This window comes from Bos javanicus, chromosome 5, assembly GCF_032452875.1.
Source record: "Bos javanicus breed banteng chromosome 5, ARS-OSU_banteng_1.0, whole genome shotgun sequence".
NCBI lineage: Eukaryota > Metazoa > Chordata > Mammalia > Artiodactyla > Bovidae > Bos > Bos javanicus.
In genome coordinates this window covers 13,055,294-13,077,145 of record NC_083872.1, presented here as the reverse complement: position 1 = coordinate 13,077,145, position 21,852 = coordinate 13,055,294, and the positions used below count along the sequence as shown (strand labels likewise).

At 37.6% G+C, this 21,852-nt stretch overlaps 1 protein-coding gene across 2 annotated transcripts in view; it reads right to left on the bottom strand.

Moving 5' to 3' along the window:
* The window catches only part of TMTC2 (transmembrane O-mannosyltransferase targeting cadherins 2), a 414,333-nt gene that overhangs the window by 63,307 nt on the left and 329,174 nt on the right, over positions 1-21,852 (bottom strand). For both annotated transcript variants that reach the window (XM_061415655.1, XM_061415657.1), the window contains one exon: positions 3,547-3,661. In XM_061415655.1, the coding sequence (XP_061271639.1) occupies positions 3,547-3,661 (115 nt within the window). The remainder of the gene's footprint in view (positions 1-3,546; positions 3,662-21,852) is intronic.

Here is a 21,852-nt window from a genome sequence, read left to right as displayed (position 1 = left end):
CTATAGTGTTTATATACTACCTATATACTATATATGTATATATAACTATATGTACACAGTTGTATGCTATACTTAATTATACAAATACATATATATATATATAACTACTGTGTATACATCATTCTCATTCTATCCTCCAATCTTTTATCCTTTCAGTCATCATTTTCATATTTTTAGTGTTTCTCATTAAGTTCTGGGAATATATCTATAATTTCTATTTAAATTATCTATGAATTTTACATTGCCACCACTGTAGTCATAAACTCAGAGATCCTATTAATCACTGAGTAAATTTTTCTGACGTTATAAGACCCCTCTTTTCAACATCCTATTTTATTTTCACAGATACATTCAGTTCGGACAGGTTAGATTACACTTCGATAATAGACACATCCTAAATCTTAGTGAAGGGACAAAATTTATTTTGCACTCATTCAACCTATCTAATGCAGGTGAGACGGGAGGTTTGTCTCCCATTGATTATTCCAGGATCTGTTTCTACTGACTCCTACAATTTTGGCTTGAAAGTAGCACACATCACATTCACACACATTCCAGTGACCCAGAAAGACCCAGGGAGGCCTTCAACTGGGAGAAGTCAGGCAAGTGCAGTCCCGTTATGTTTCTTCAAGTCAGAAGGCCAAATATATTTGGTGAGCAGCATTAATACTTCCATATGTAGTGCTCTTGTGAATCACCTTGACAATAGAAATTGGAGGTGGTGGTTTAGTTGCTAAGTCATGTCCAACTATTGCAACCCCACGGACTGCAGCCTGCCAGGCTCCTCTGTCCATGGGATTCTCCAGGCAAGAATACTGGAGTGGGTTAATTAGAAATGTTCTAATTCTACAGAAAAAGATCTTCATCTATTATTGAGAATTAAAATGAGTCTTTTAGAAATTTTGCAAATTTATAGCCTCTTGAAGATCTGAATAAGATAGACTTTCCCCTTGATGGGCCCTTCCAATCTAGTTTCTTCTGGGGGAATAATTAATAGATTCCTTGGGTCAACTCACTGGGAGTTAGCCTAGGAAAGGGAAGTTAAATGAGGATGCCTCAAATCATGTCTTGAACTCTCACATTTCTTAAATTGCTGATTTTGGATCTTAGGTCAACCATTAATTCAAGACACAGTCAGGCAGACTTCTGCCCTTTCCCTTACATCCAATTCATCACCAAACCTTGCCAATTCTGTCTCCTAAATATCTTATGAAAGAACAGTGTTCTTGAGGAAAAATTAACATCAAACTCAATTTACCACAATGTGGCATTACCAAGGGAAATATCAGATGCAACACTGAATAAGCAAATTCTTGACAGCTAACCATTTTGATAAGGCTGCATTCAAGGGAAAACCAATAGCCTTTCTTATTATTTTTCAGAAAACCCCTAAATGTTCTTGATTAATAAGGGAATAGGCTGGTGTTCAGCTTGTACAGTAAGCATTCAAGAAATACTTGAATTTGACAGAGCTGAAAAAATAAGCAAACACTTTCACAGGAGCTGCCACCAGGTTGAACAGGATGTGGGCAGGCTGCAGTGGTCATACTCACAATCACGATAGGAAGGCACTGACTGAATGCAACTTGATAAGCAATGCATACTGCAGAAAGCTAGAGAGGTTTTGAAAAATAAATCCTAAGAATTGCCATGCTGCCAATGTATAATAAAACTTTCCACTGGTTTCTAGCACTACGGTAACTAAGGAAAAATTACAAGTGATATATTTAACAAGGACCTTTTTTGTAATTGTTCTTATAACGAATATTGGTAGACCTTGAATTTCAGATATTGATTTAATATGTAGCAAAATGCCTTGTTGATGAAAGTATCTATTATGATTAAGATGAATTAGCATCTAGAAACATGTGCATGCACATTCTTGTAAATGGTTTATTGTGATTAAAAGCATAGTGTTTTATTCATGAAGAACAGAAAGTCCCCTTCCCATCACAGCACCTGACCTTGTCATGCATATTAAACTTGTCTTTTAAAAAAATTATCCTTCCACTGAAGGTTCTTGCAAACTGGTTACAATATATTTTTTAAATATACCAATAGTTTATTGAATCCTGATTTCTCTTTGAAAGTATCTGCTTTAGGAATGCTAAGCATTAATGTGAAATGAGAGTATTCAACTGAAACCTCACAGTATTCTTTTTCCTCTCAGACTCTGAATTTCTTATTAAAAATTTATTAAAAGCCAAGGAGGAAACCACTAAGATATAGTTACATTAATAATCTCAAATTATAAATAAAATCTCAAAGTAATTTATAAAACTTGCTTTAAATATTGGTTCCTGGTGGGTATGTGATTATAAAAGGACAGGATGCTTGTGGCGATGCAAATCGTCTGTATTTTGACTGGAATGATGGATACACAAACTGGTATGTGTAATAAAAGCACACAAAACTAAACACACACAGATACACACAATGGCATAATAAAACTGGGGAAGCCAGTACATTAGTATCAATGTCAAAATACCGGTTTTGATACTGTATGGTAGTTCTACGAGATATCACCATCGGGGAAAGTGGATAAATTGTATAGGGATCTCTCTGTGTTGTTTCTTAACCGCATGCAAATCTACAATCATCTCAAAAAATTTTTATTTTTAAATGTTCCTCTATTTTTCTCAAAAGTCCACGTTTTAAAAACATCCAAACGTGGACCAATTCTGTTATTCTTCTTCCCAGGTAAGAGTGATCTACGTAATCAGAAACTTCCCAGAAGCTAGGCTCTGAGCCATCGTGCAATGTTACCTAAGGAAGCATCTGCATGGAGACTTTGGAGTGGATTTCAAGGAACCACATGTGAGAAGTGGTGTACACATGGCTAACAGAATAAATAATGCTTTTTAAACAACTGTATAAATCATTCGAGTTTCTTGAAAACATCCTTCTTTAATGCATTCACTTTCATTTTATATTGATACAAAAAACTATTCATATGCCTTTTACTTGTTTTGAATTATTGTAATTAGTCTTCAAAACAATATTTCTGAGAAGAGATGCATAAATAGGTCTAAAAACATACTACTTCAACACATAACAACAGTGTTAATTATAGGCTCATTTGAGAATTTGATAGGCCTTCAATATATTTATATTTGATAATCCTCTCTACTATCAAGCATAATGTATTCATGTGCCACATTCAAAATAATTAATAAAAAAATACAAATACTGAGATGCAGTTGACTAACTGACACAATGTTCTGTCTTAGAGACATTTAATTAGACAATTATTAATATCAATTTTGCAGCTTTCCTTCTGTACTTTATGGACAATAATTTTTTAATGGAAAAGGGTCTCAATTTTCAGAGAATCCTAAACTCTCATATATCCTATATACTGGGCACATAAATCATAATGAATTAAATAGACCCAACTGATTTTAACATGGTTAAGCAGCATAATTCATTTTGGAATGTAGTGTAAGGTGGTACTTACAAAAAGGGGAATTAGTATAATTGAATAAATTATATTAATAGGTTTAAAGCTACAGTGTAGTCTTTTCAGGTACAGTAGCAAAAACTAACCTGAGCATGTGGGCGGCATTGAAGACAACATCAAACTCTGTGCTGTCCAGCTCAGCTGCTTTTTTTGCCATCTCAGCTGCTTCTATGAGGCGGGCTTCTTCCAGAAGAAACTGACCTGCAAAGCATGAAGTCAAGTGAGCTGAAACCTAGAAAATAATAGTCCTGTGAAACAACTAAAGCTGCTATAGAGAAAAATCTAAGAACTGTGGTAAAGGTGACACAAAGCTAAGATTTATGGGTGCCGCACACCTACATGCTCATTATTCAGGCATACTTTATACGCCCTTCCCTTAACTGCAGAATACTGCAGTGTGCCAAATCTGTTACATTAACACTTTTTTTTCTTAAAAATCCTCCATAGATTATTGAAGAAGAAATAAAATGAACAGATTTAAAGGTATGTTACAAATAGGTAAAAAATATATATTTATTTTTTTAGGTATAACAAAACAAAAAAATTTCTGGGAAGATTTTAGTTTTCTGATGGTCAAAGTGGGGATTAAAGCACTATGTTAGTTGTGCCAAATCTATAGCTCAGGTGAAATATATTTCAATAAGCCACTCATCAAGTGGTTTAAACATTAGTTTCACCTATGTAAGTCACTATAATCATTATGTTGCATCACTAGTGTAAAATTTAATTATTAGCTATAAACCTCTGAGACTCTAAGGTGAGAGTTGCTTTGTAGGAAAAAAAGATATATGACAATAAGTTGAGTTGATTTTAATTACTGGTCCTTTAAAGCAGCTTTTGTCTCTGAGGCATATGCACAGTGCTACCCATATTAAGATACATTTATTTCCTTATCTAAGTAACACTAAAATTATTGAATAGAAACATAGAAAGGTTGGCTTAGTATTATCTTATAGATTGACTACTAAACACACAAGAATATTCACAAATTCAGATTTTTGAGATTACTTTCAGGTCAGCTCTGCAAGGTTAAAATTATTGCAGATAGAGCCACACAATTCTTCAAAACTCTCAAGAACTGTTGTATGATGCTACCCCAAAATCATACTGTAAAGGCAAAGAAAGGTGAAAAGAATTGGGACCAGTTTTAAGGCTGTAAATGTGCACACAGAGAACAGGCTGCTTTCTATAGGTAAGGATTTACTACCAGCAAAAGTAATGATGTTAAGCCTTATCTGATACAGATAATCAAATGAAAATCAAACCAAGGGAGGACAGAGGTATACAGAAACCACCCAGGCAACTGACAGGCTTATAAAGGTGTTTAATTTTATTATTTTTGTTTGTTTTGAGATTCCTATTTTCTTAGAGTTCAAGACTTTAACACTATGAAATATTGCTGGAAAAATGATTTGCAAGTCCTAAGGCATACAAAGAAACTGAAAAACTTTAAAAATGGTAAATTCTTTGCTTACTGCTTATCTTGTAAACATTACAAATGATCTTCTGACCTAAACGGCAGTTCTTAAAATACAGGGGAAACTTTCTACTTTAAGGTTTTATAATCAACCACAGTCGCTGCTTGTACTTAAGCGCAGCTTCTAAACTTCAACTAGTAAAGAACGGTGAGTAAAGCCAGGCCTAGGCTTTTAATCCTACATTTTGACAGGAGTTGGAGGTCCTTTAGTTGTTTCTACAAAATGTTTTATATCACTTTCCTAGTTTTTCACGTAACATTTGGCGCCTTTCTCATCTCTCAAAACAAACATAATTTTGGGATCAGAAAATGATTAAGAAAACAAGTTGTAAGGAGTTATGTTGATACATAGAAAAATGCATTACTTTAGGAATTCATGTAGACATTAACTCTACAGACCTGTTGAAATGAGATTCAATTTAAAGTATATGAGGTTTTAATAATGTAGGACAAAAAATAGACAATCTGCAGCATACTGAATATTAATATCTCTGCACATATGCCTTGGTACAGGATACCAGGCTAAACTCATTTTTCAGTTAGTTATGCTTCTTACAGATTAAAAATTAGAACATAATATTAATTGCTACCTATCTTCAAGGCCTATTTACCTAGCTAAATGTATTAATAAATATACTAATTACGTATGTGATTTTTAAACAAAGGATAATGTAGGAATTTATTAATTATTCTTTTCCTTTCCAGATAGTTTTTAATTCTGAAAATGTATTCTGTATTAATAGAAGAGAAATGCAACAATTAATGGAATAATGAAGGTTATTTTATTATTCCAGATGGTAAGAGGAAAAGGAGATGTATTAGTTCTGGGGGAAAAAAATGAAATCTATACTCTCCATGCAGAAACAGAGGGACAGAAGAGACAAGAAGCCTAGGTGATGAAGACAATGATACTCAATGGCTTAAAAGGACAGTTGATACGCAATGACCAGGGTAAAGCCTTTCAAGTTCTACTAATGCTGAACATATCTCTGATGTTCATCAACAACAAAAAAAGAGTAACTAACTAGTTGGGTAAAATCAAATAGGAGATTTTTAAAATATTTAAAAACATTTCCTTACAGTTTAGGTAAGCTTTGCTACAGAACACAGACTTTGTAGCAGCTTTCAAGATCCAAAAACTACATGAAACACATAATTTTTAGTACTGCAAATGGTAACCAAAAAAAAAAATTGCTATATGATAATTTTCTAACAGGAGGATTCATTCATCATATTAACATGCAAAAAAAGAATAATACAACATATGTGTAAAGTATCTGCCTAATTCCCTCCGTTCTGTTCGCAATAACTCATAGATCTCAATAGACCAGTTAGTGTTCTTCTATGATAAAGCTACAAAACATCAGGCAATGTGAATCACGTGGTGTTTTTAAGTGAATTTGAAAATCTGAACCAAAGTTGAAAATATTGATACATTATTATTATACTGTGTTATACAGTAATCAATTGTTTGAAATAGAGCTCACAATTGATGGAAAACAGGGCAAAAAGCATTTCAAATACACAGAACCAACATAAATAAAGAAATAAAGACATGCTAGTTTCTTCTACATAATTATCCAAAGATCCTAAATTGATATGTTATTGGGGAATAACAAAATTTGCTCTTACTCCTAAAAGACTACCTTAATTTGCTCCTCTTCTACTAGCTTCTTCTATTATTGCTCCATCATACCCCGGCTCCAGACTCTGAACTACCCTGCTTCCCTTAGTGTAGCCTGCTGCTTCACATCCTTATTTGGCCCTCAACTCTTCAGCCTCTATGGTTTCTCTGCCTTGTCCTGCCCCAATCTCCAGGCTGCCTATCTTGCCCACCTAGCATAATAGGAGATGTTTCACTTCCTTCCTAAAACACTTCCTTTTTGGTGAAGCCTTCTTTGACCACTTTCCAGTAGTGTTAGAACTGCTTCCCATTTAAGTTCACTGTAATATAATTTACCAGTCTAAACTAGAGCACTTACAAGAGTAAAAGAGAATGGCATTGTTAATTGTACTGGAACAGGGGCAATAAACCAGAATTGTTCCACCATGACTGCCCCACTTACAGCACATGGGACAGGCTGGCAATCTCAATCCTCTTGTCTTCATTACTATCGGGAGGTGATCTGTTTTACACAATAAAGCACTGAATCAGTGTTAGGAGAAGTGATCGATACCAGCAAGTGAGCCAGAAGTACTCTTCACTGAAGAATACAAAGGTTGACCATTGAGCCCATGAAGACTGAGCCAGATCCTGAAGCTTGGTGAGTTGGATCTCCTATTGGGGCTCTGAGATTGAGGCTTCCCTGGTGGCTCAGATGGTAAAGAATCTGCCTGCAATGCGGAAGACCCAGGATTGATCCCTGGGTTGGGAAGATCCTCTGGAGAAGGGAATGCTACCCACTCCAGTATTCTTGCCTGGAGAATCCCAGGGACAGAGGAGCCTGGTGGGCTTACAGTCCATGGACTCTCAAAGAGTCTGACACAACTGAATGACTAACACTTTCACTTTCATTCTGAGGCAAGATTGAGTCAGGACACTGCAGGGAGTGAAGGGTGCTAGAAAGGAAAGGAAGAAAACAAGGAGGGCAGGCTGAAAGATTGCCTTTGTCAGTGGTTCTCCAGTTTTAGCACGTATCACAATCACTTTGAGGACTTGATAAAACAGAAAGCTAGGTTCTGTTCCTAAAATTTCAGATGCAGTGGGTCTAGGGCAGAGCCTATGATTTACATTTTTAAGAAGTTCCTACAGAAAACTGATGCTGCCAGTACAGGGCCCACAGCTTAAGAGCCAGCTGTCTTATGCGAACAAGAAAATGAATGTTTTGCATCATACCCTGGACTCCTGCCTGCGATTAGCCAGGATTAGCTGACTGAGCTCTTCTGGAAATCAACTGCATGTGACATGCCCTCCCTCACATCACAGGCATAATGATCAGGTTCTACATACATGTACAGCTAGAAATACATATGTATATGAATAAGAAATACTATATGTAAGTTTACTCTCTCAAACTCAAAATGAGGAGATTTAAGAGTTTTATTCCTCACTAACAGGCTAGATCTCTGAGAAATCATTTCTCTTTCACATAGAGTAGACAAACACATTCTTTGCATTTGATAACTGAGTAGAATTTCAAATAAAGAAACCACAAAAATTTAAGTAAAATACATTTTGTTCTCCGGGTGTACTGTGCTACCATACCTTATCATTATTTCTTTGGTTTGTAATTTGTCTTACCAAAGTTAATTACAATCATCTTATTTCCTTGTATCCAATCAAAGGGAGAAAGACCAAAAAAAAGATGAAGAGTTATAAAAGAAAAAATACATTTGAGTACAGAAAGGCAGAAGAGAAAATAAAAAGAGAAAGCTTTCTCCAGAGGCCCCGATACAGAGCTTAAGTAGTCTCCCAGGGGAAAGGGGGAAAGCGGTTCAGAGTTTTGAATTCAACTATTTCAGCATTAGAGGTGTGCTGCTGCTTCTCTGGACAACTGTCTCACTGAACAATTTAAGAACTTTGTTGATTTTTACCAACATATCAATATGAGAAGCCTGTGAAGATCAATCTTTCATTAATTCCTGGATTTAAAAAGCTGCCTGAAAGGTAGAAAACCATAAAATTGTAAGCTGGCCTTAAGCTGTAGGTTCAAAGACTGCTTTCCAGACGTTCTGCATATAAACTCCCAAGATTAGTTGGGACTGTCATTTTTCACTAAAATATTATGAAAAACTCAGTCTTATGATCAATGCAACTAAATTAAGGAACTAAAACAATTAGTAGTAAGTGCTATGATAATCCAATTCTCTTGAGGAAAAATCACTCGTACACAGCCTTTAAAAAATGGTTAAAGGTTGGGACTTCCCTGCTGGTCCAGTGGTTAACACTTCACCTTCCAATGCAGAGGGTGCAGGTTCGATCCCTGGTCTGGGAGCTAAGATCCCATATGCCCTATGGCCAAGAAACCAGGACATAAACAACATAAGCAATATTGTAACAAATTCAATAAAGACTTAATTTAAAAAAAATAATAATAAAAAATAAATAAAAATAAAAATGGTTAAAGGCAAATGAAAATCTTTAACAGAGAATTTTTGTTAAAATAGTTCCCCTTAGAGAGGACATCAGGTTATCAAAATATATCTAGAACTGTCTTACTTCCGATACCACCCTGTCTCAAACCATCCTCTCCCCCTGGGTAACAGCAGTAACTTCATAATGGGTCTCTGCACTTCTGCCCCTGATTCTATAGGCTACTCTCAACATGGAGAAGGCAATGGCACCCCACTCCAGTACTCTTGCCTGGAAAATCCCATGGACGGAGGAGCCTGGTAGGCTGCAGTCCATGGGGTCGCTAAGAGTCAGACATGACTGAGCGACTTCACTTGCCCTTTTCACTTTCCTGCATTGGAGAAGGAAATGGCAACCCACTCCAGTGTTCTTGCCTAGAGAATCCCAGGGACGGGGGAGCCGCATGGGCTGCCGTCTATGGGGTCGAACAGAGTCGGACACGACTTAAGCAACTTAGCAGCAGCAGCAGCAGCAGCAGCAGCAACTCTCAACACAGCAGTCAGGGATCCTGTCATTCTAAAGTTGGCTCAGGGGAGCTGAAAGTCATTACACTGGACTATCCTGCCTGATATGACCAACACGGAGTTCCACCCTCAACCTTTACGTCAGTTCTCTGACCTCATCTCCTTTGTTTTCTACTACTCTCCCTCTTGTTCACTGAATCTATATTAGGCTCCTGCTGTTCATCTAACACATCAGAGTAACAAAGACCCCTTCACCAGGGTCTTTTTCCATTCTCTCCGCCTGGTATGCTCTACCCCCGATATTACAGAGGCTCACTCTCTTAATTCCTGGCACACAGTGGGGATTTACTAAAGACATATTCAATGGCAGGACTGAATTAACCTAGTCATAGCTCTATGTGGCTAACTGCTTCGTCTTCCAGACCAAGTTAGAACCTAGCCAACGCAGGTCATCAGGCGCTTGCCTATTCATAGCCTCTCACCTCACAGTGATTTTACGCAAGGCTGTAGTGAATGGTCACATACGCATAATACACAAGGGTACCATTCACAACGATGTCTCTGTGAATGTGCCTCTTGTGGTTGAGCAACATGGTGGCCCTGACTTTAGACCTTTGAATTTCCCTTGAAATATAAGTGATCCAGACATCAATTATATTAATACCTTCAAAGACATTTAATTTCAGAAAAGTTCAAACTATGTAAGGTGTCTAAAATTTATTATATTCTATTGCACTGTGAAATAATTTCAACCATTTGAAAATAACAAGCTGAAGGTTAAAGTATCCAACCCAACATATGGGGATATGAAGATAAATGCAACATTTATTTTTGGAACAGTTTCCATCTAGCAGAGGAAAAGGGAGATTATGAAGATAGTTTAACTATAAAATGTATATAAATTTGAAAAGGGAGCTGTGCAAGGTACCACAAGCAAACTGCATCATTTCTGGATGGAGGTGAATTGCTTGGCATTGTTCACTTTATAATCAAATTTAAATATACATAAAGGGCACAAGCTAAGTGTTCAGTTCAGTTCATTTGCTCAGTCATGTCTGACTCTTTTCCACCACATGGATTGCAGCACACCAGGCCTCCATGTCCATCACCAACTCCCAGAGTTTACTCAAGCTCATGTCCATTGAGTCAGGGATGCCACCCAACGATCTCATCCTCCGTCATCCCCTTCTCCTCCTGCCCTCAATCTTTCCCAGCAACAGGATCTTTTCCGATGAGTCAGTTCTTTGCATCAGGTGACCAAAGTATTAGAGCTTCAGCTTCAACATCAGTCCTTCCAGTGAGTACTCAGGACTGATCTCCTTTAGGATGGGCTGGTTGGATCTCCTTGCAGTCCAAGAGACTCTCAAGAGTCTTCTCCAACACCACAGTTCAAAAGCATCAATTTTATGGTGCTCAGCTTTCTTTATAGCCCGTACATGACTAATGGAAAAACCACAGCATTGACTAGATGACCTTTGTTGGCAAGGTAATGTCTCTGCTTTTTAATATGCTATCTAGGTTGGTCATAACTTTTCTTCCAAGTAATAAGCATCTATTAATTTCATGGCTTCAGTCACCATCAGCAGTGATTTTGGAGCCCAAAAAAATATAGTGTGTCACTGTTTACACTGTTTCCCCATCTATTTGCCATGAAGTGATGGGACCGGATGCCATGATCCTAAGATCATGGTGACCATGGTGACCAAACTCTGAATGTTGAGTTTTAAGCCAACTTTTTCACTCTCCTCTTTCACTTTCATCAAGAGGCTCTTTCCTTAGTTCATCTTCGCTTTCTGCCATAAGGGTGGTGTCATCTGCATATCTGAGGTTATTCATATTTCTCCCAGCAATCTTGATTCCATCTTGCACTTCATCTAGTCCAGCGTTTCTCATGATGTACTCTGCATATAAGTTAAATAAGCAGGGTGACAATATACAGCCTTGATGTACTCCTTTTCCTATTTGGAACCAGTCTGTTGTTCCATGTCCAGTTCTAACTGTTGCTTCTTGACCTGCATACAGATTTCTCAAGAGGCAGGTCAGGTGGTCTGGTATTCCCATCTCTTTCAGAATTTTCCAGAGTTTGTTTTGGTCCACACAGTCAAAGGTTTTAGAATAGTCAATAAAGCAGAAGTAGATGTTTTTCTGGAACTCTCTTGCTTTTTTGATGATCCAACGCAGTTGGCAATTTGATCTCTAGTTCCTCTGCCTTTTCTAAATCTAGATTGAACATGTGGAAGTTTATGGTTCACATACTGTTGAAGCCTAGCTTGGAGAATTTTGAGCATTACTTTACTAGCGTGTGAGATGAGTGCAATTGTGCGGTAGTTTGAGCATTCTTTGGCATTGCCTTTCTTTGGGATTGTAATGAAAACTGACATTTTCCAGTCCTGTGGCCACTGCTGAGTTTTCCAAATTTGCTAGCATATTGAATGCAGCACTTTCACAGCATCATCTTTTAGGATTTGAAACAGCTCAACTGGAATTCCATCACCTTCACTAGCTTTGTTCGTAGTGATGCTTCCTAAGGCCCACTTGACTTCGCATTTCAAGATCTCTGGCTCTAGGTGAGTGACCACACCATCGTGATTATCTAGGTCATGAAGATCATTTTTGTATAGTTCTTTTGTGTATTCATGTCACTTCTTGTTAATATCTTTTGCTTCTGTTAGGTCCATACCATTTCTGTTCTTTATTGTCTATTACTAGCATCCAGAAGCAATTATCTGTACCTGAGGGCTCTTCCCAAAGATTCAGATGACTAGAACAAGAATAAAAGGCACTGCAGAAGTATTTGGGCTGACTGGTTTTGACTTGTAATAATGGTCATGACATCTCATTATAACAAGAAGAGTCAGTGAAGTTGAGCAGAGGTGAGTGAGCCCTTTCTGTGCTGTTTCTAACTAGGGAGGGGAGTAGTGAAGTTCTGTTAAGATGGGTGGGTAATATCCAAATGCACAAGATTTACACTAACTTTTGGAAAGACATTCTACTGAAGAGAGGCTACTTGTTAACATGTGCTCATTATGCCTGGGAGAAATAAAATTAGAGAGGAGAATCTTCTGCTTCTCTGAAGAGAGGTTTGCTGAATGTCTGAGTGAGGTTTGCTCTCAGTCTTACACCAATCTCTCTCTCCCTTCCCTTCTAGTTTTGCTGCTTCATGTTTTTGTGCTTTGGCAGTCTGATTAATAAAAGCTCTGGTTTACTGAGACAGACCCAGAGTGATAACTGTGCCACAGTTCCTGGCTAAGAAAACAGATGGGCCAAGAAAACAAGGAAAAGGTCATCCAGGAGATCAATCTGGACAGTTCAGTTTGAGGCTGGAAGGTCCTGGATGTATCCCTACATGACCATGAGGCCAAGAATCTGGCCTGAATTGGACAGGTGGCACAAAAGGTGTCCAGGGCAAAGGAGATTAGAAGATTAGCAGGCCAGGGCTCTGTGCTCATCCAGAAAGGAGGCCAGGAAGGCTATTGCTTTATTGCATTTATTTCTCCTCTGACTCTTTTCAGAAGGGCTACGAAACCAAGGGAGTTACAAGGACTATCAGATGGAGAGTGGGAATTAGAGAGGGCAAAGAAGGGAAAGAGAGGGGCCCAGGGAGGAATTGAAGAGATCAGAGAAAGGGGAGGAGTGGTATGGGGGCATAGAGTGGGCAAGAACCTGATCCCATTATAGATTTAAGTAATAAAGAGATTCAGTAGAGATCAAGTATGCTCCATCAAGGACAAGACAACAATGCTAAGACTTCAAACAGTCTGAATTTCATCACCTAAAGATGAGGACAAAGCCATAACTAGATGAGGAGTACAACCTAATTAAAGACAGGGGAAGTAGTCACATTTTATTCTAGGATGTTGTGTAATCTGAGACAAGGGAGCTGTAAGGAAAGAAATGAGACAGATGCAGGACTTGAAGGCAGACACTGAAGTCACTACAGAAAGGAACATGGCTCTGAGACTAAGTTAAGGTGGGTGGTAATGAGACTGCAGAGAGGTGGTCAGGAAGCTTACATCCTCTGCTTAAGAAGAGCTCAGTATTTTCACTGTGCTCCACAAAATTCCTAAGGGCTTTTGGGAGATATTCCCTTACAAATGTGTCCACAGGGGCACAGAGGAGTCAATGGCAGGATACACAAACTTTGGGAACAACTGTCGTACGTAGTCAGAGGCAGATTGCAAACAACCTCCCAAGTACATTCAGTCACTGAATGAAATAGCTAAGATTGGAAAGACAGCCTCCCTCCCTCCTTCTCTATCTCTCTCATCCCCAATTCTTCTCTTGTTAATAATTACTTGTCACTTATAATCCTTCTTCTTACAAGCAATTATTCCCTTTCTCTCTGGTCTTTCTGTCTGCATGCTGACAGGTAAGGATTTCCTCTTTTTCTTAATTCCTACATCTTTATTCTATCTCCCTTTCCCCTAATTTCTGTCCCTTATTTATATACTTTATTCAAAAATTGTTCTATACAATTCATTCATTCTTCAGGATATTAGCATGGTTTTCATTATAATTTTAAAATTATTATAATTTACTCAGCATTTAACTTAAATGCAGAGCACATGATGTGAAATGCTGGGCTGGATGAAGCAAAAGGTAGAATCAAGATTGCAGGGAGAAATATTAATAAACCTCAGATATGCAGACAACACCACGCTTATGGCAGAAAGCAAACAGGAACTAAAGAGCCTTTTGATGAAGGTGAAAGAGGAGAGTGAAAAAGCTGGCTTAAAACTCAACATTCAAAAAACTAAGATCATGGCATCTGGTCCCATCACTTCATGGCAAATAAATGGGGAAACAATGGAAACAGAGAAACTCTTTATTTTCTTAGGTTCCAAAATCACTGCAAATGGTGACTGAAGCCATGAAATTAAAAGAAGCTTGCTCCTTGGAAGAAAAGCTATGACAAACCAAGACAGTGTAATAGAAAGCAGAGATACTACTTTGCAGACAAAGGTCCATGTAGTCAAATTTTGTGGTCTTCCCAGCAATCATGTATGGATGTGAAAGTTGGACCATAAAGAAGGCTGAGCACCAAAGAATTGATGCTTTTGAACTGTCGTGTTGGAGACTTTTGAGAGACCCTTGGAGAGCAAGGAGATCAAACCAGTCAATCCCAAAGGAAATCAACCCTGAATATTCACTGGAAGGACTGATGCTGAAGCTGAAGCTCCAATACTTTGGCCACCTGATGGGAAGAGCTGACTGGTTGGAAAAGACCCTGATGCTAGGAAAGACTGAAGGCAGGAGGAGAAGGGGATGACAGAGGATGAGATGGTTGGATGACATCATTGACTCAGTGGACATGAATTTGAGCAAGCTCCAGGAGATGGTGAAGGACAGGGAAATCTGGTGGGCTGCAGCCCATGAGACTGCAGAGTTGGTTGGACATGACTGAGCAGCCAAACAACAAACGAGCATTTATTACATGCTAGTTATTTTCTGAAATTATAAATGAATCCTCATTTGAGGTCATAAAAATCATCTCCAGATTAAGAATTTGAGGGGCAAAGAGGCTAACAGAAGTCATGATCAAGGAGGTAATCTATAGTAGGGCTGGGTGTGCCTCATTGCAAAATCCTTGATCCATGATCCAAAATCCAATGCACTTTCTATGTCCTAATCCAAAACTTCAGTTCTCAACTTCTTGTTTTTATGACTTTTTGAGTCCTATATAAAATCTTCAAAAGAATATATGTAAATTGTTGCTATGGTCTGAAAGTCTATGCCTTCCTCCCTTTCATATGTTGAAAGCCTAACCCCTAAAGTGATGCTATGCAGAGGTAGAGTCTTTAAGAGGTGCTTCCATCGTAAATGTGGGGTCCTCATGAATGGGAGTAGTGCACTCACAAAAGAGACCCCAGAGAGTTCCCTTGTTCCTTCTACCATAGGAGAACTAGACAGAACATGGCTATAAACAAGGAAGCGGGTCCCAGACACTGAGTCAATCTGAGCATGATCTTGGGACTTTTGGCTTCCAGAACTGTGAGGAATAAATATGTGTTGTTTGTAAGCACAGTATTGTGTTATAGTACTCTTAATGGACTAAGGCATGAACTTAGTCCACTTTCTCTTAGCAAAACAAGATCTAGTCAAAAATTATTTTTAAAAAAGTAGATTCTCTCTGTTCTCTGCTAAGTGATTTCAGTCGTGTCCGATTCTGTGTGACCCTATAGACGGCAGCCCACCAGACTCCCGTCTCTGGGATTCTCCAGGCAAGAATACTGGAGTGGGTTGCCATTTCCTTCTCCAACGCATTATGCATGCATGCTAAGTCGCTTCAGTCGTGTCCGACCCTGTGCAACCCTATGGACAGCAGCCCACCAGGCTCCTCCATCCACAGGATTCTCTAGGCAAGAATACTGGAGTGGCTTGCCATTTCCTTCTCCAACGCATTATGCATGCATGCTAAGTCGCTTCAGTCGTGTCCGACCCTGTGCAACCCTATGGACAGCAGCCCACCAGGCTCCTCCATCCACAGGATTCTCTAGGCAAGAATACTGGAGTGGCTTGCCATTTCCTTCTATCTCCATGCAAAACCCGGAAGCAGAGATAAGAAAAGGAAAGAGTGAAACTAACAGAAAACCAGTCTATCCTTCTTTTGTCATTCTTGTGTTAAATAAAATACTGACTGTCCCCCTTCTTCGTGTGAGGTACTATTTTCGGTGCTGGAGAAGGTCACCTGGTTATATTCAAGACTCTCTGGTTTTGAGTCTTGGGTTCCTCACTTTTTTTTTTTAACAGGGATAACCTGTGTTATCAGAAGGAATACATGACATAGCATGAATAAAACTGCACAGGGTGGGGGCTGGTGCCTTTCCTCCTGTCTTTTGTCCTCACTCTCCTCTACATGAGCCCCTTCCCTCCATCTGCTCCTTTCTGGCTCTTCACTGTATTGGTGACTGAGCTGCCCTTCCTGAGGTTTTTAAGTAGGTGATTATGAGAGCTCCATGGGTATCTCCACCAAAATCTCAGCATTCTGTGTCTGTGTCACCTTTGTGGACCCAATGGACTTACGTTTAGTTAGAGTGAATTTTTTAAAGCATAAGGCCATAAACATATCATGGGCTGGAGATCAGACAAAGTTCAGACCCTTACTAGGCATAGGGCCTTCAATACATCACTTACACTCTTGATATCTTAAATTCTGCATCTGTAAAACAGGCATAATATTATTTTTTGCCCAGTGTTAAGATTCCTGGAGTGACAAAAGCACCTACAACTGGGTCAAAAATGCAAATGTTTGAGACTAAACCTCAATAATAGAGTACTAGCATTAATGGATACGTATGTGTCTGGCATGACACCAAGCAGGTTCCTTTATGTATATTCTCCAAACTTTGGATTCTGGCCATGCCATAATACTTGAGTTTATTTAATTATCCTAATAATGTGAAGCATCTTATTGTCCTTGTATAGCTTTTAACAGCAGTGTTAATTTCTTTTTAGAAACATAATGAAATATAACACAACTTGGGTGCAATGGCCTGCATATTGTAATCCTAACCCCCAAGGTGTTAGTAGGCAGCACCTTTGTATGGTCATTAGTCATGAATGCTCTGAGATTTGTGTCCTCATAAAATATGGCTCAAAGAGCTTCCTCATTTCTTCCACCAAACAATTTTACAAGGGGAGGTCTGCAACCCAGAGGATGGCCCTCACCAGACAATTCTGGCACCCTGATTTCAGAATCCCAGAACTGTCAGAAACTGATTTCTGTTGTTTATAAGCTACTGAAGCGACTTAGCAGCAGCAGCAGCAGCCTGTGGTATTTTGTTACAGCAACCTGAATGGCCTAAGACACTGAGTCAGACCTGATGTCATCTTGGAATCTCAGAAATATGGTGTTAGGAGCATCTTCCATATGGGGAAAGGGAGCACTGAGAGGTTTAGACATTTGCTTACAGTTGTATGACTAACAAGTGCCCGTTTGTATGACAATGAGGTCAGGCTGGGTGACACCAGATTGTTGTTACCACAATAAATTGGTTTTTAAATGTGTTTTATGAAAAAAGGTTTATAAGACTCAACTATACAATGCATAAGAATCATATATTGGTTATACTTAAATATAATAAGAGTTTTAGTTTTAGTGTTTATATTTTAAGGAGTATTTTATATTATTTCTGTAAAAAGTAATTGGAAATGACATTTAAAAGGCCAGTAAGTAGTGGTTTCAAAGTAGTAAATATTATATGTATATAACATTCTTACTTCTTCTCTTTCCTCAAAAGAAAATTCAGACAGAATCAAGAATGGAATGCTGATAATAAGTTAAATGTATGAATTTCATAAAGATTTCTCTCTCTTATTTTTAAGTCTTTTATGGCTTCAGAGTAAAAGGTAAAAAATAACAGATGAACAAAGACTGTCTCATCATTCACTGAAGCCTGGACCTTAAATAAGTTGTCCATGTTTGACAAGATAAATAGAAATAGTCTTCTGTCTCTGAATACCCCACATAACAATAAAAGGTGAGTGATTCCCAACTTTCAGTGTATTTGACACATATGGTATCACCCACCAATAAAGCATCCATAGATGTAAAATATCTGTGTTTATCCCTTACACTGACATAGAGATGATGACAATGCAACGTCGTAGTCAGGAGTGTTTCAGTTCAAATGCTGCCTCTGCACTAAATAGCACTGAAATCCTAGGTAATCTGCCTTATAGCTTGATGACCTCACCTTCCTCATTGCAACTGGAGACAGATAACCTCACCACTTAGCTTTTTTATGGGTATTAAATAAGACACTACATGTGAATTTCTTAGGATATAAAAGCACTTAGTAAATGTTTGTACTATTATTATATTTGATGAATTCATCAAGGAAATACAGTATTTAAGAGAAATCAGACAAGATGCCTTTCTCTACTTTTTATTCCTTTATCACATAATTTTTAATGTCTTCAACTTTACATATTGAGTTCTATTAAATAATTTTTGGATAATTATTTGGTTCTTATAATAATTTCCCTATCTTTTCTACAGATTGAGCAATAGATTAAGATGCTTATTCTTTCACATTTTGCTAAGGTATTAATTACTTCAAAAACTAATATGTTTATTAAAGAAAACAAAATAAAAAAATATTAAGCCTGCCCTCCCAAATTAACTGCAGAAGTCCAAAAAGCTAAAATTCTTGACAGTTTTCCTCGTTTTACTTTACTTTCTTAAATGATATAGTTATTTTGTATAATTTATGATTCTTTATGTACCATAATGTATAATAGATATAGTTGCCTCTGTTATTATTATTCTTTATAAATTTAACCTAGGATTTATAATATTTCCTCAAAAGGGAATAACCGTAGTTTATTTAATTATTTTCCTTTTTGGGGCATTTAGATACTTTTAAAATTTTTCTCCTCTAATAGCAATGCTGTGCTCCAATTACTTTGTGGATAACCTTAAACATAGAAAAAAATTAGTATTTTCCTAAGATATATTACCAAGAGAAGAATTACTGAGAATACACGCTAGAACAACTGAAAGGAATTCATTGTTACTTGAATTTGACTTCTAATGAAATGGCATGTTTACCTATCTTTTAAAACTTGTTATATTTCTTCTTTTGAGAATTATGTGTTATTCTTACTGTACCCCTTAGTCTTAGTTCTGTTTTACTCATAGTTCTATAGAGTTTCTCACATCTTAGTAGCCCTATCTTTTACCTTTTGCTTCTAAGTAAACTATGTCCTACCATGTAACTGTCCTTTAACTGTCTTCTTTTTTTGAAACACATAAATCATGTAATTTTTCCTTTATTTTTGGTTTGTAAGTTTAGCTAATTCTTTCCTTATTTCTTCATATTTTACTCCTGGGAAAGTTTTAATTCTAAAAGTCTCTGGAGAGTATCTCACATAAAATGTACACCGGTATGAAGGTTAAATTATATTAAATTACTAAACATATTGCTATAAAAGTGAATTTAAAAATAAAAAATCTTAGGCAAGAAGTAAATTGCTTGGAACAACATTTAGAAAAATCCTGTTCTAATTACACACCTGTGAACTTCCTGTACTGTCCTTGAGCAATGAAGGCACACAAAACATTGATATTTTAGCAAAATGTTTTAGTCTGAAGCACTGAACATAATTGGAATCTCCATGTAATTTCTGCAAAGGTTAAAAATGTATATTCATTTTTAATCAAGAAAATACCATTATTTAGTTCCTTATTTAATTTTTAAAATTACTCATAATTTCTGAAGTGATTAAAAATGAAATGCTACAACAGAACCAATTTCAGTTCACTGTCATATTCTATTTTAATTACAAATAATAAAAGCAATCACACACCTCTCACCAATTCAACCCATTAAATAGTTTTCAGGCTTCTTTAAGTGTTCACTGATGAAAAATCAAACCCGATGTTTTAATTATTTCTACCTTTAACTATTTAAAAAGTGACTACTTTTTAAAATGAAATTTAATATATATAAATTATTCTGAAGAAAAATAGTCTACGATGGTAACAGTAGAAAGTTCTGGACTTAAAAGTTGAAAGAGCTGGATTTTCAAGTTCTTCTCCTACCATGGACATATGTTGAAAATTTCTGATCTGAGAGTCACTTGAAAATTCTGAACTTCTACTGTCTTAGCCAAATGTAATTGCAATCCATTCCTACCTCACAGAGGTTAAATAATGACCAAACAATTCAGGGTCAGAAAACACTGGGTAAGATCAGAAAATGTTAGACAAATGTAATAAGTTCTCAGGATTCTAAACTTGTTGATAGTAATGATTAAAAAACAACAACAACAACAACAACATAATTATAGCCTTAAAAAAACTTCACACTTCTCTGTAGGCCCAGGATGAAAAATGACCAGCTCTCATAATTTGGATGTACTTCAGTTTGGATGTGTATTCCACGTTTCCTTAGCATCTAACTATGGTTCTAGTTCTATCCTTGAACTATTCCCAGACACATGCTATGCCCTCTGCCTCAAGCATTTTCTTTGGTTTAATGTTCTTCATTGCATCCTCTCTCTTCTACACTTTTGTCTAGAGAACTGCTACTTATCATTTACATGCATCGGGCATAGCTCTCCTGTACCCCAGCCACCCAGGTCAAGTCCCCCTAGTTGACAGCGTGTCTCCTTTTAAAAACCAATTGTAATTATAGTTAAATCATTCTTTTTATCACTTGTGCCTCCCTTTCCAGTTTTCAGTCTACAGTGGAGTCTGTCTTATTCCCCGTTGTACCTTTATGACACTGGGGAGAATCCTGCTGTCCCTCCCAACCCCCACCCAAGCACAAGGATCTCTCCATCCTCCTTGCCTCTTGTTTGTAGAAAAGTTCAAGTTTCTTAAGTCTCCTGAGTCACAAAAGAGCAAGCTCAAGTAGTTAATGATCAGGACAATACAGTCATAGAATCTTTCAGTTTCTGATACACATTTTTGAGTTGTTTTACAGATATTATAACTAATTGCCCACTGAATTCTCCAGGCAAGAATACTGGAATGGGTAGCCATTCCCTTCTGCAAGGGATCTTCCCAACTCAAGGATTGAACCTGGGTCTCTCCTACACTGCTGGCAGATCCTTTACTGTCTGAGCCATAAGAAAAGCCCCAACTATAACTACTACCAGAGGGGAAAGCTAACTGAATGATGACCAGACTGCAGCCATGGCATAAGCTGCTCTATCTTGAGCAGAACTAGCCTCGAGAGAAAGGAATTAACACTATTGTTCATAATAATTTATAACTCTGTGGGTGTCAAAATAATTGTAGCTTGCTCTGCTCATATATGTAAGCAGGCAACTAAGATTTGCCAGCAAAGACATGCTACAGAGATATGTCAACATCGACTACTCTGAGAATACGGTGCCCTTATGTCAGCATGAAATTTCAGAAGACAGACTTTTACCGCTAATCTCATAGAGACAGAATAGTGTCTGACAAATGGGGATTTGTAAGACTCTTTTGCCCCTTTCCTGTTTGTCTATTTCTTTTCTGCTTAAACCTTATAGAAATGAGATCACTAGAACATTTAACCTAATTCCTGACTTATGCTCTACTGAATGCCCACAACACATTGCCTAACCTGTTGATTCTTTCCCTAGATTAAAAGAAGAATGAATGATTAAATAGTTAAAGAATGACTAGCTTTCTATGCCCAGCAGCCCCTTTAGCAATTCTGTAGGCAGAAAACACAGGCAAGAGAACATCTGAAGAGATCATAAGGAGTCAGCTAGGCTGCACGCAATGGAAAAAGATGCAGAGCTTGACCTCTTGCCTTGATGATTCTCAGAGATCCTTTCCCTCTTTTGCCTTTAAAACCTATCACTGCTAAGCAGAATCTTCTGAGCTGCTTTCAGGACATGAGTCTGCCTTCTCCCCACATAGTCAGCCTTCTGATTA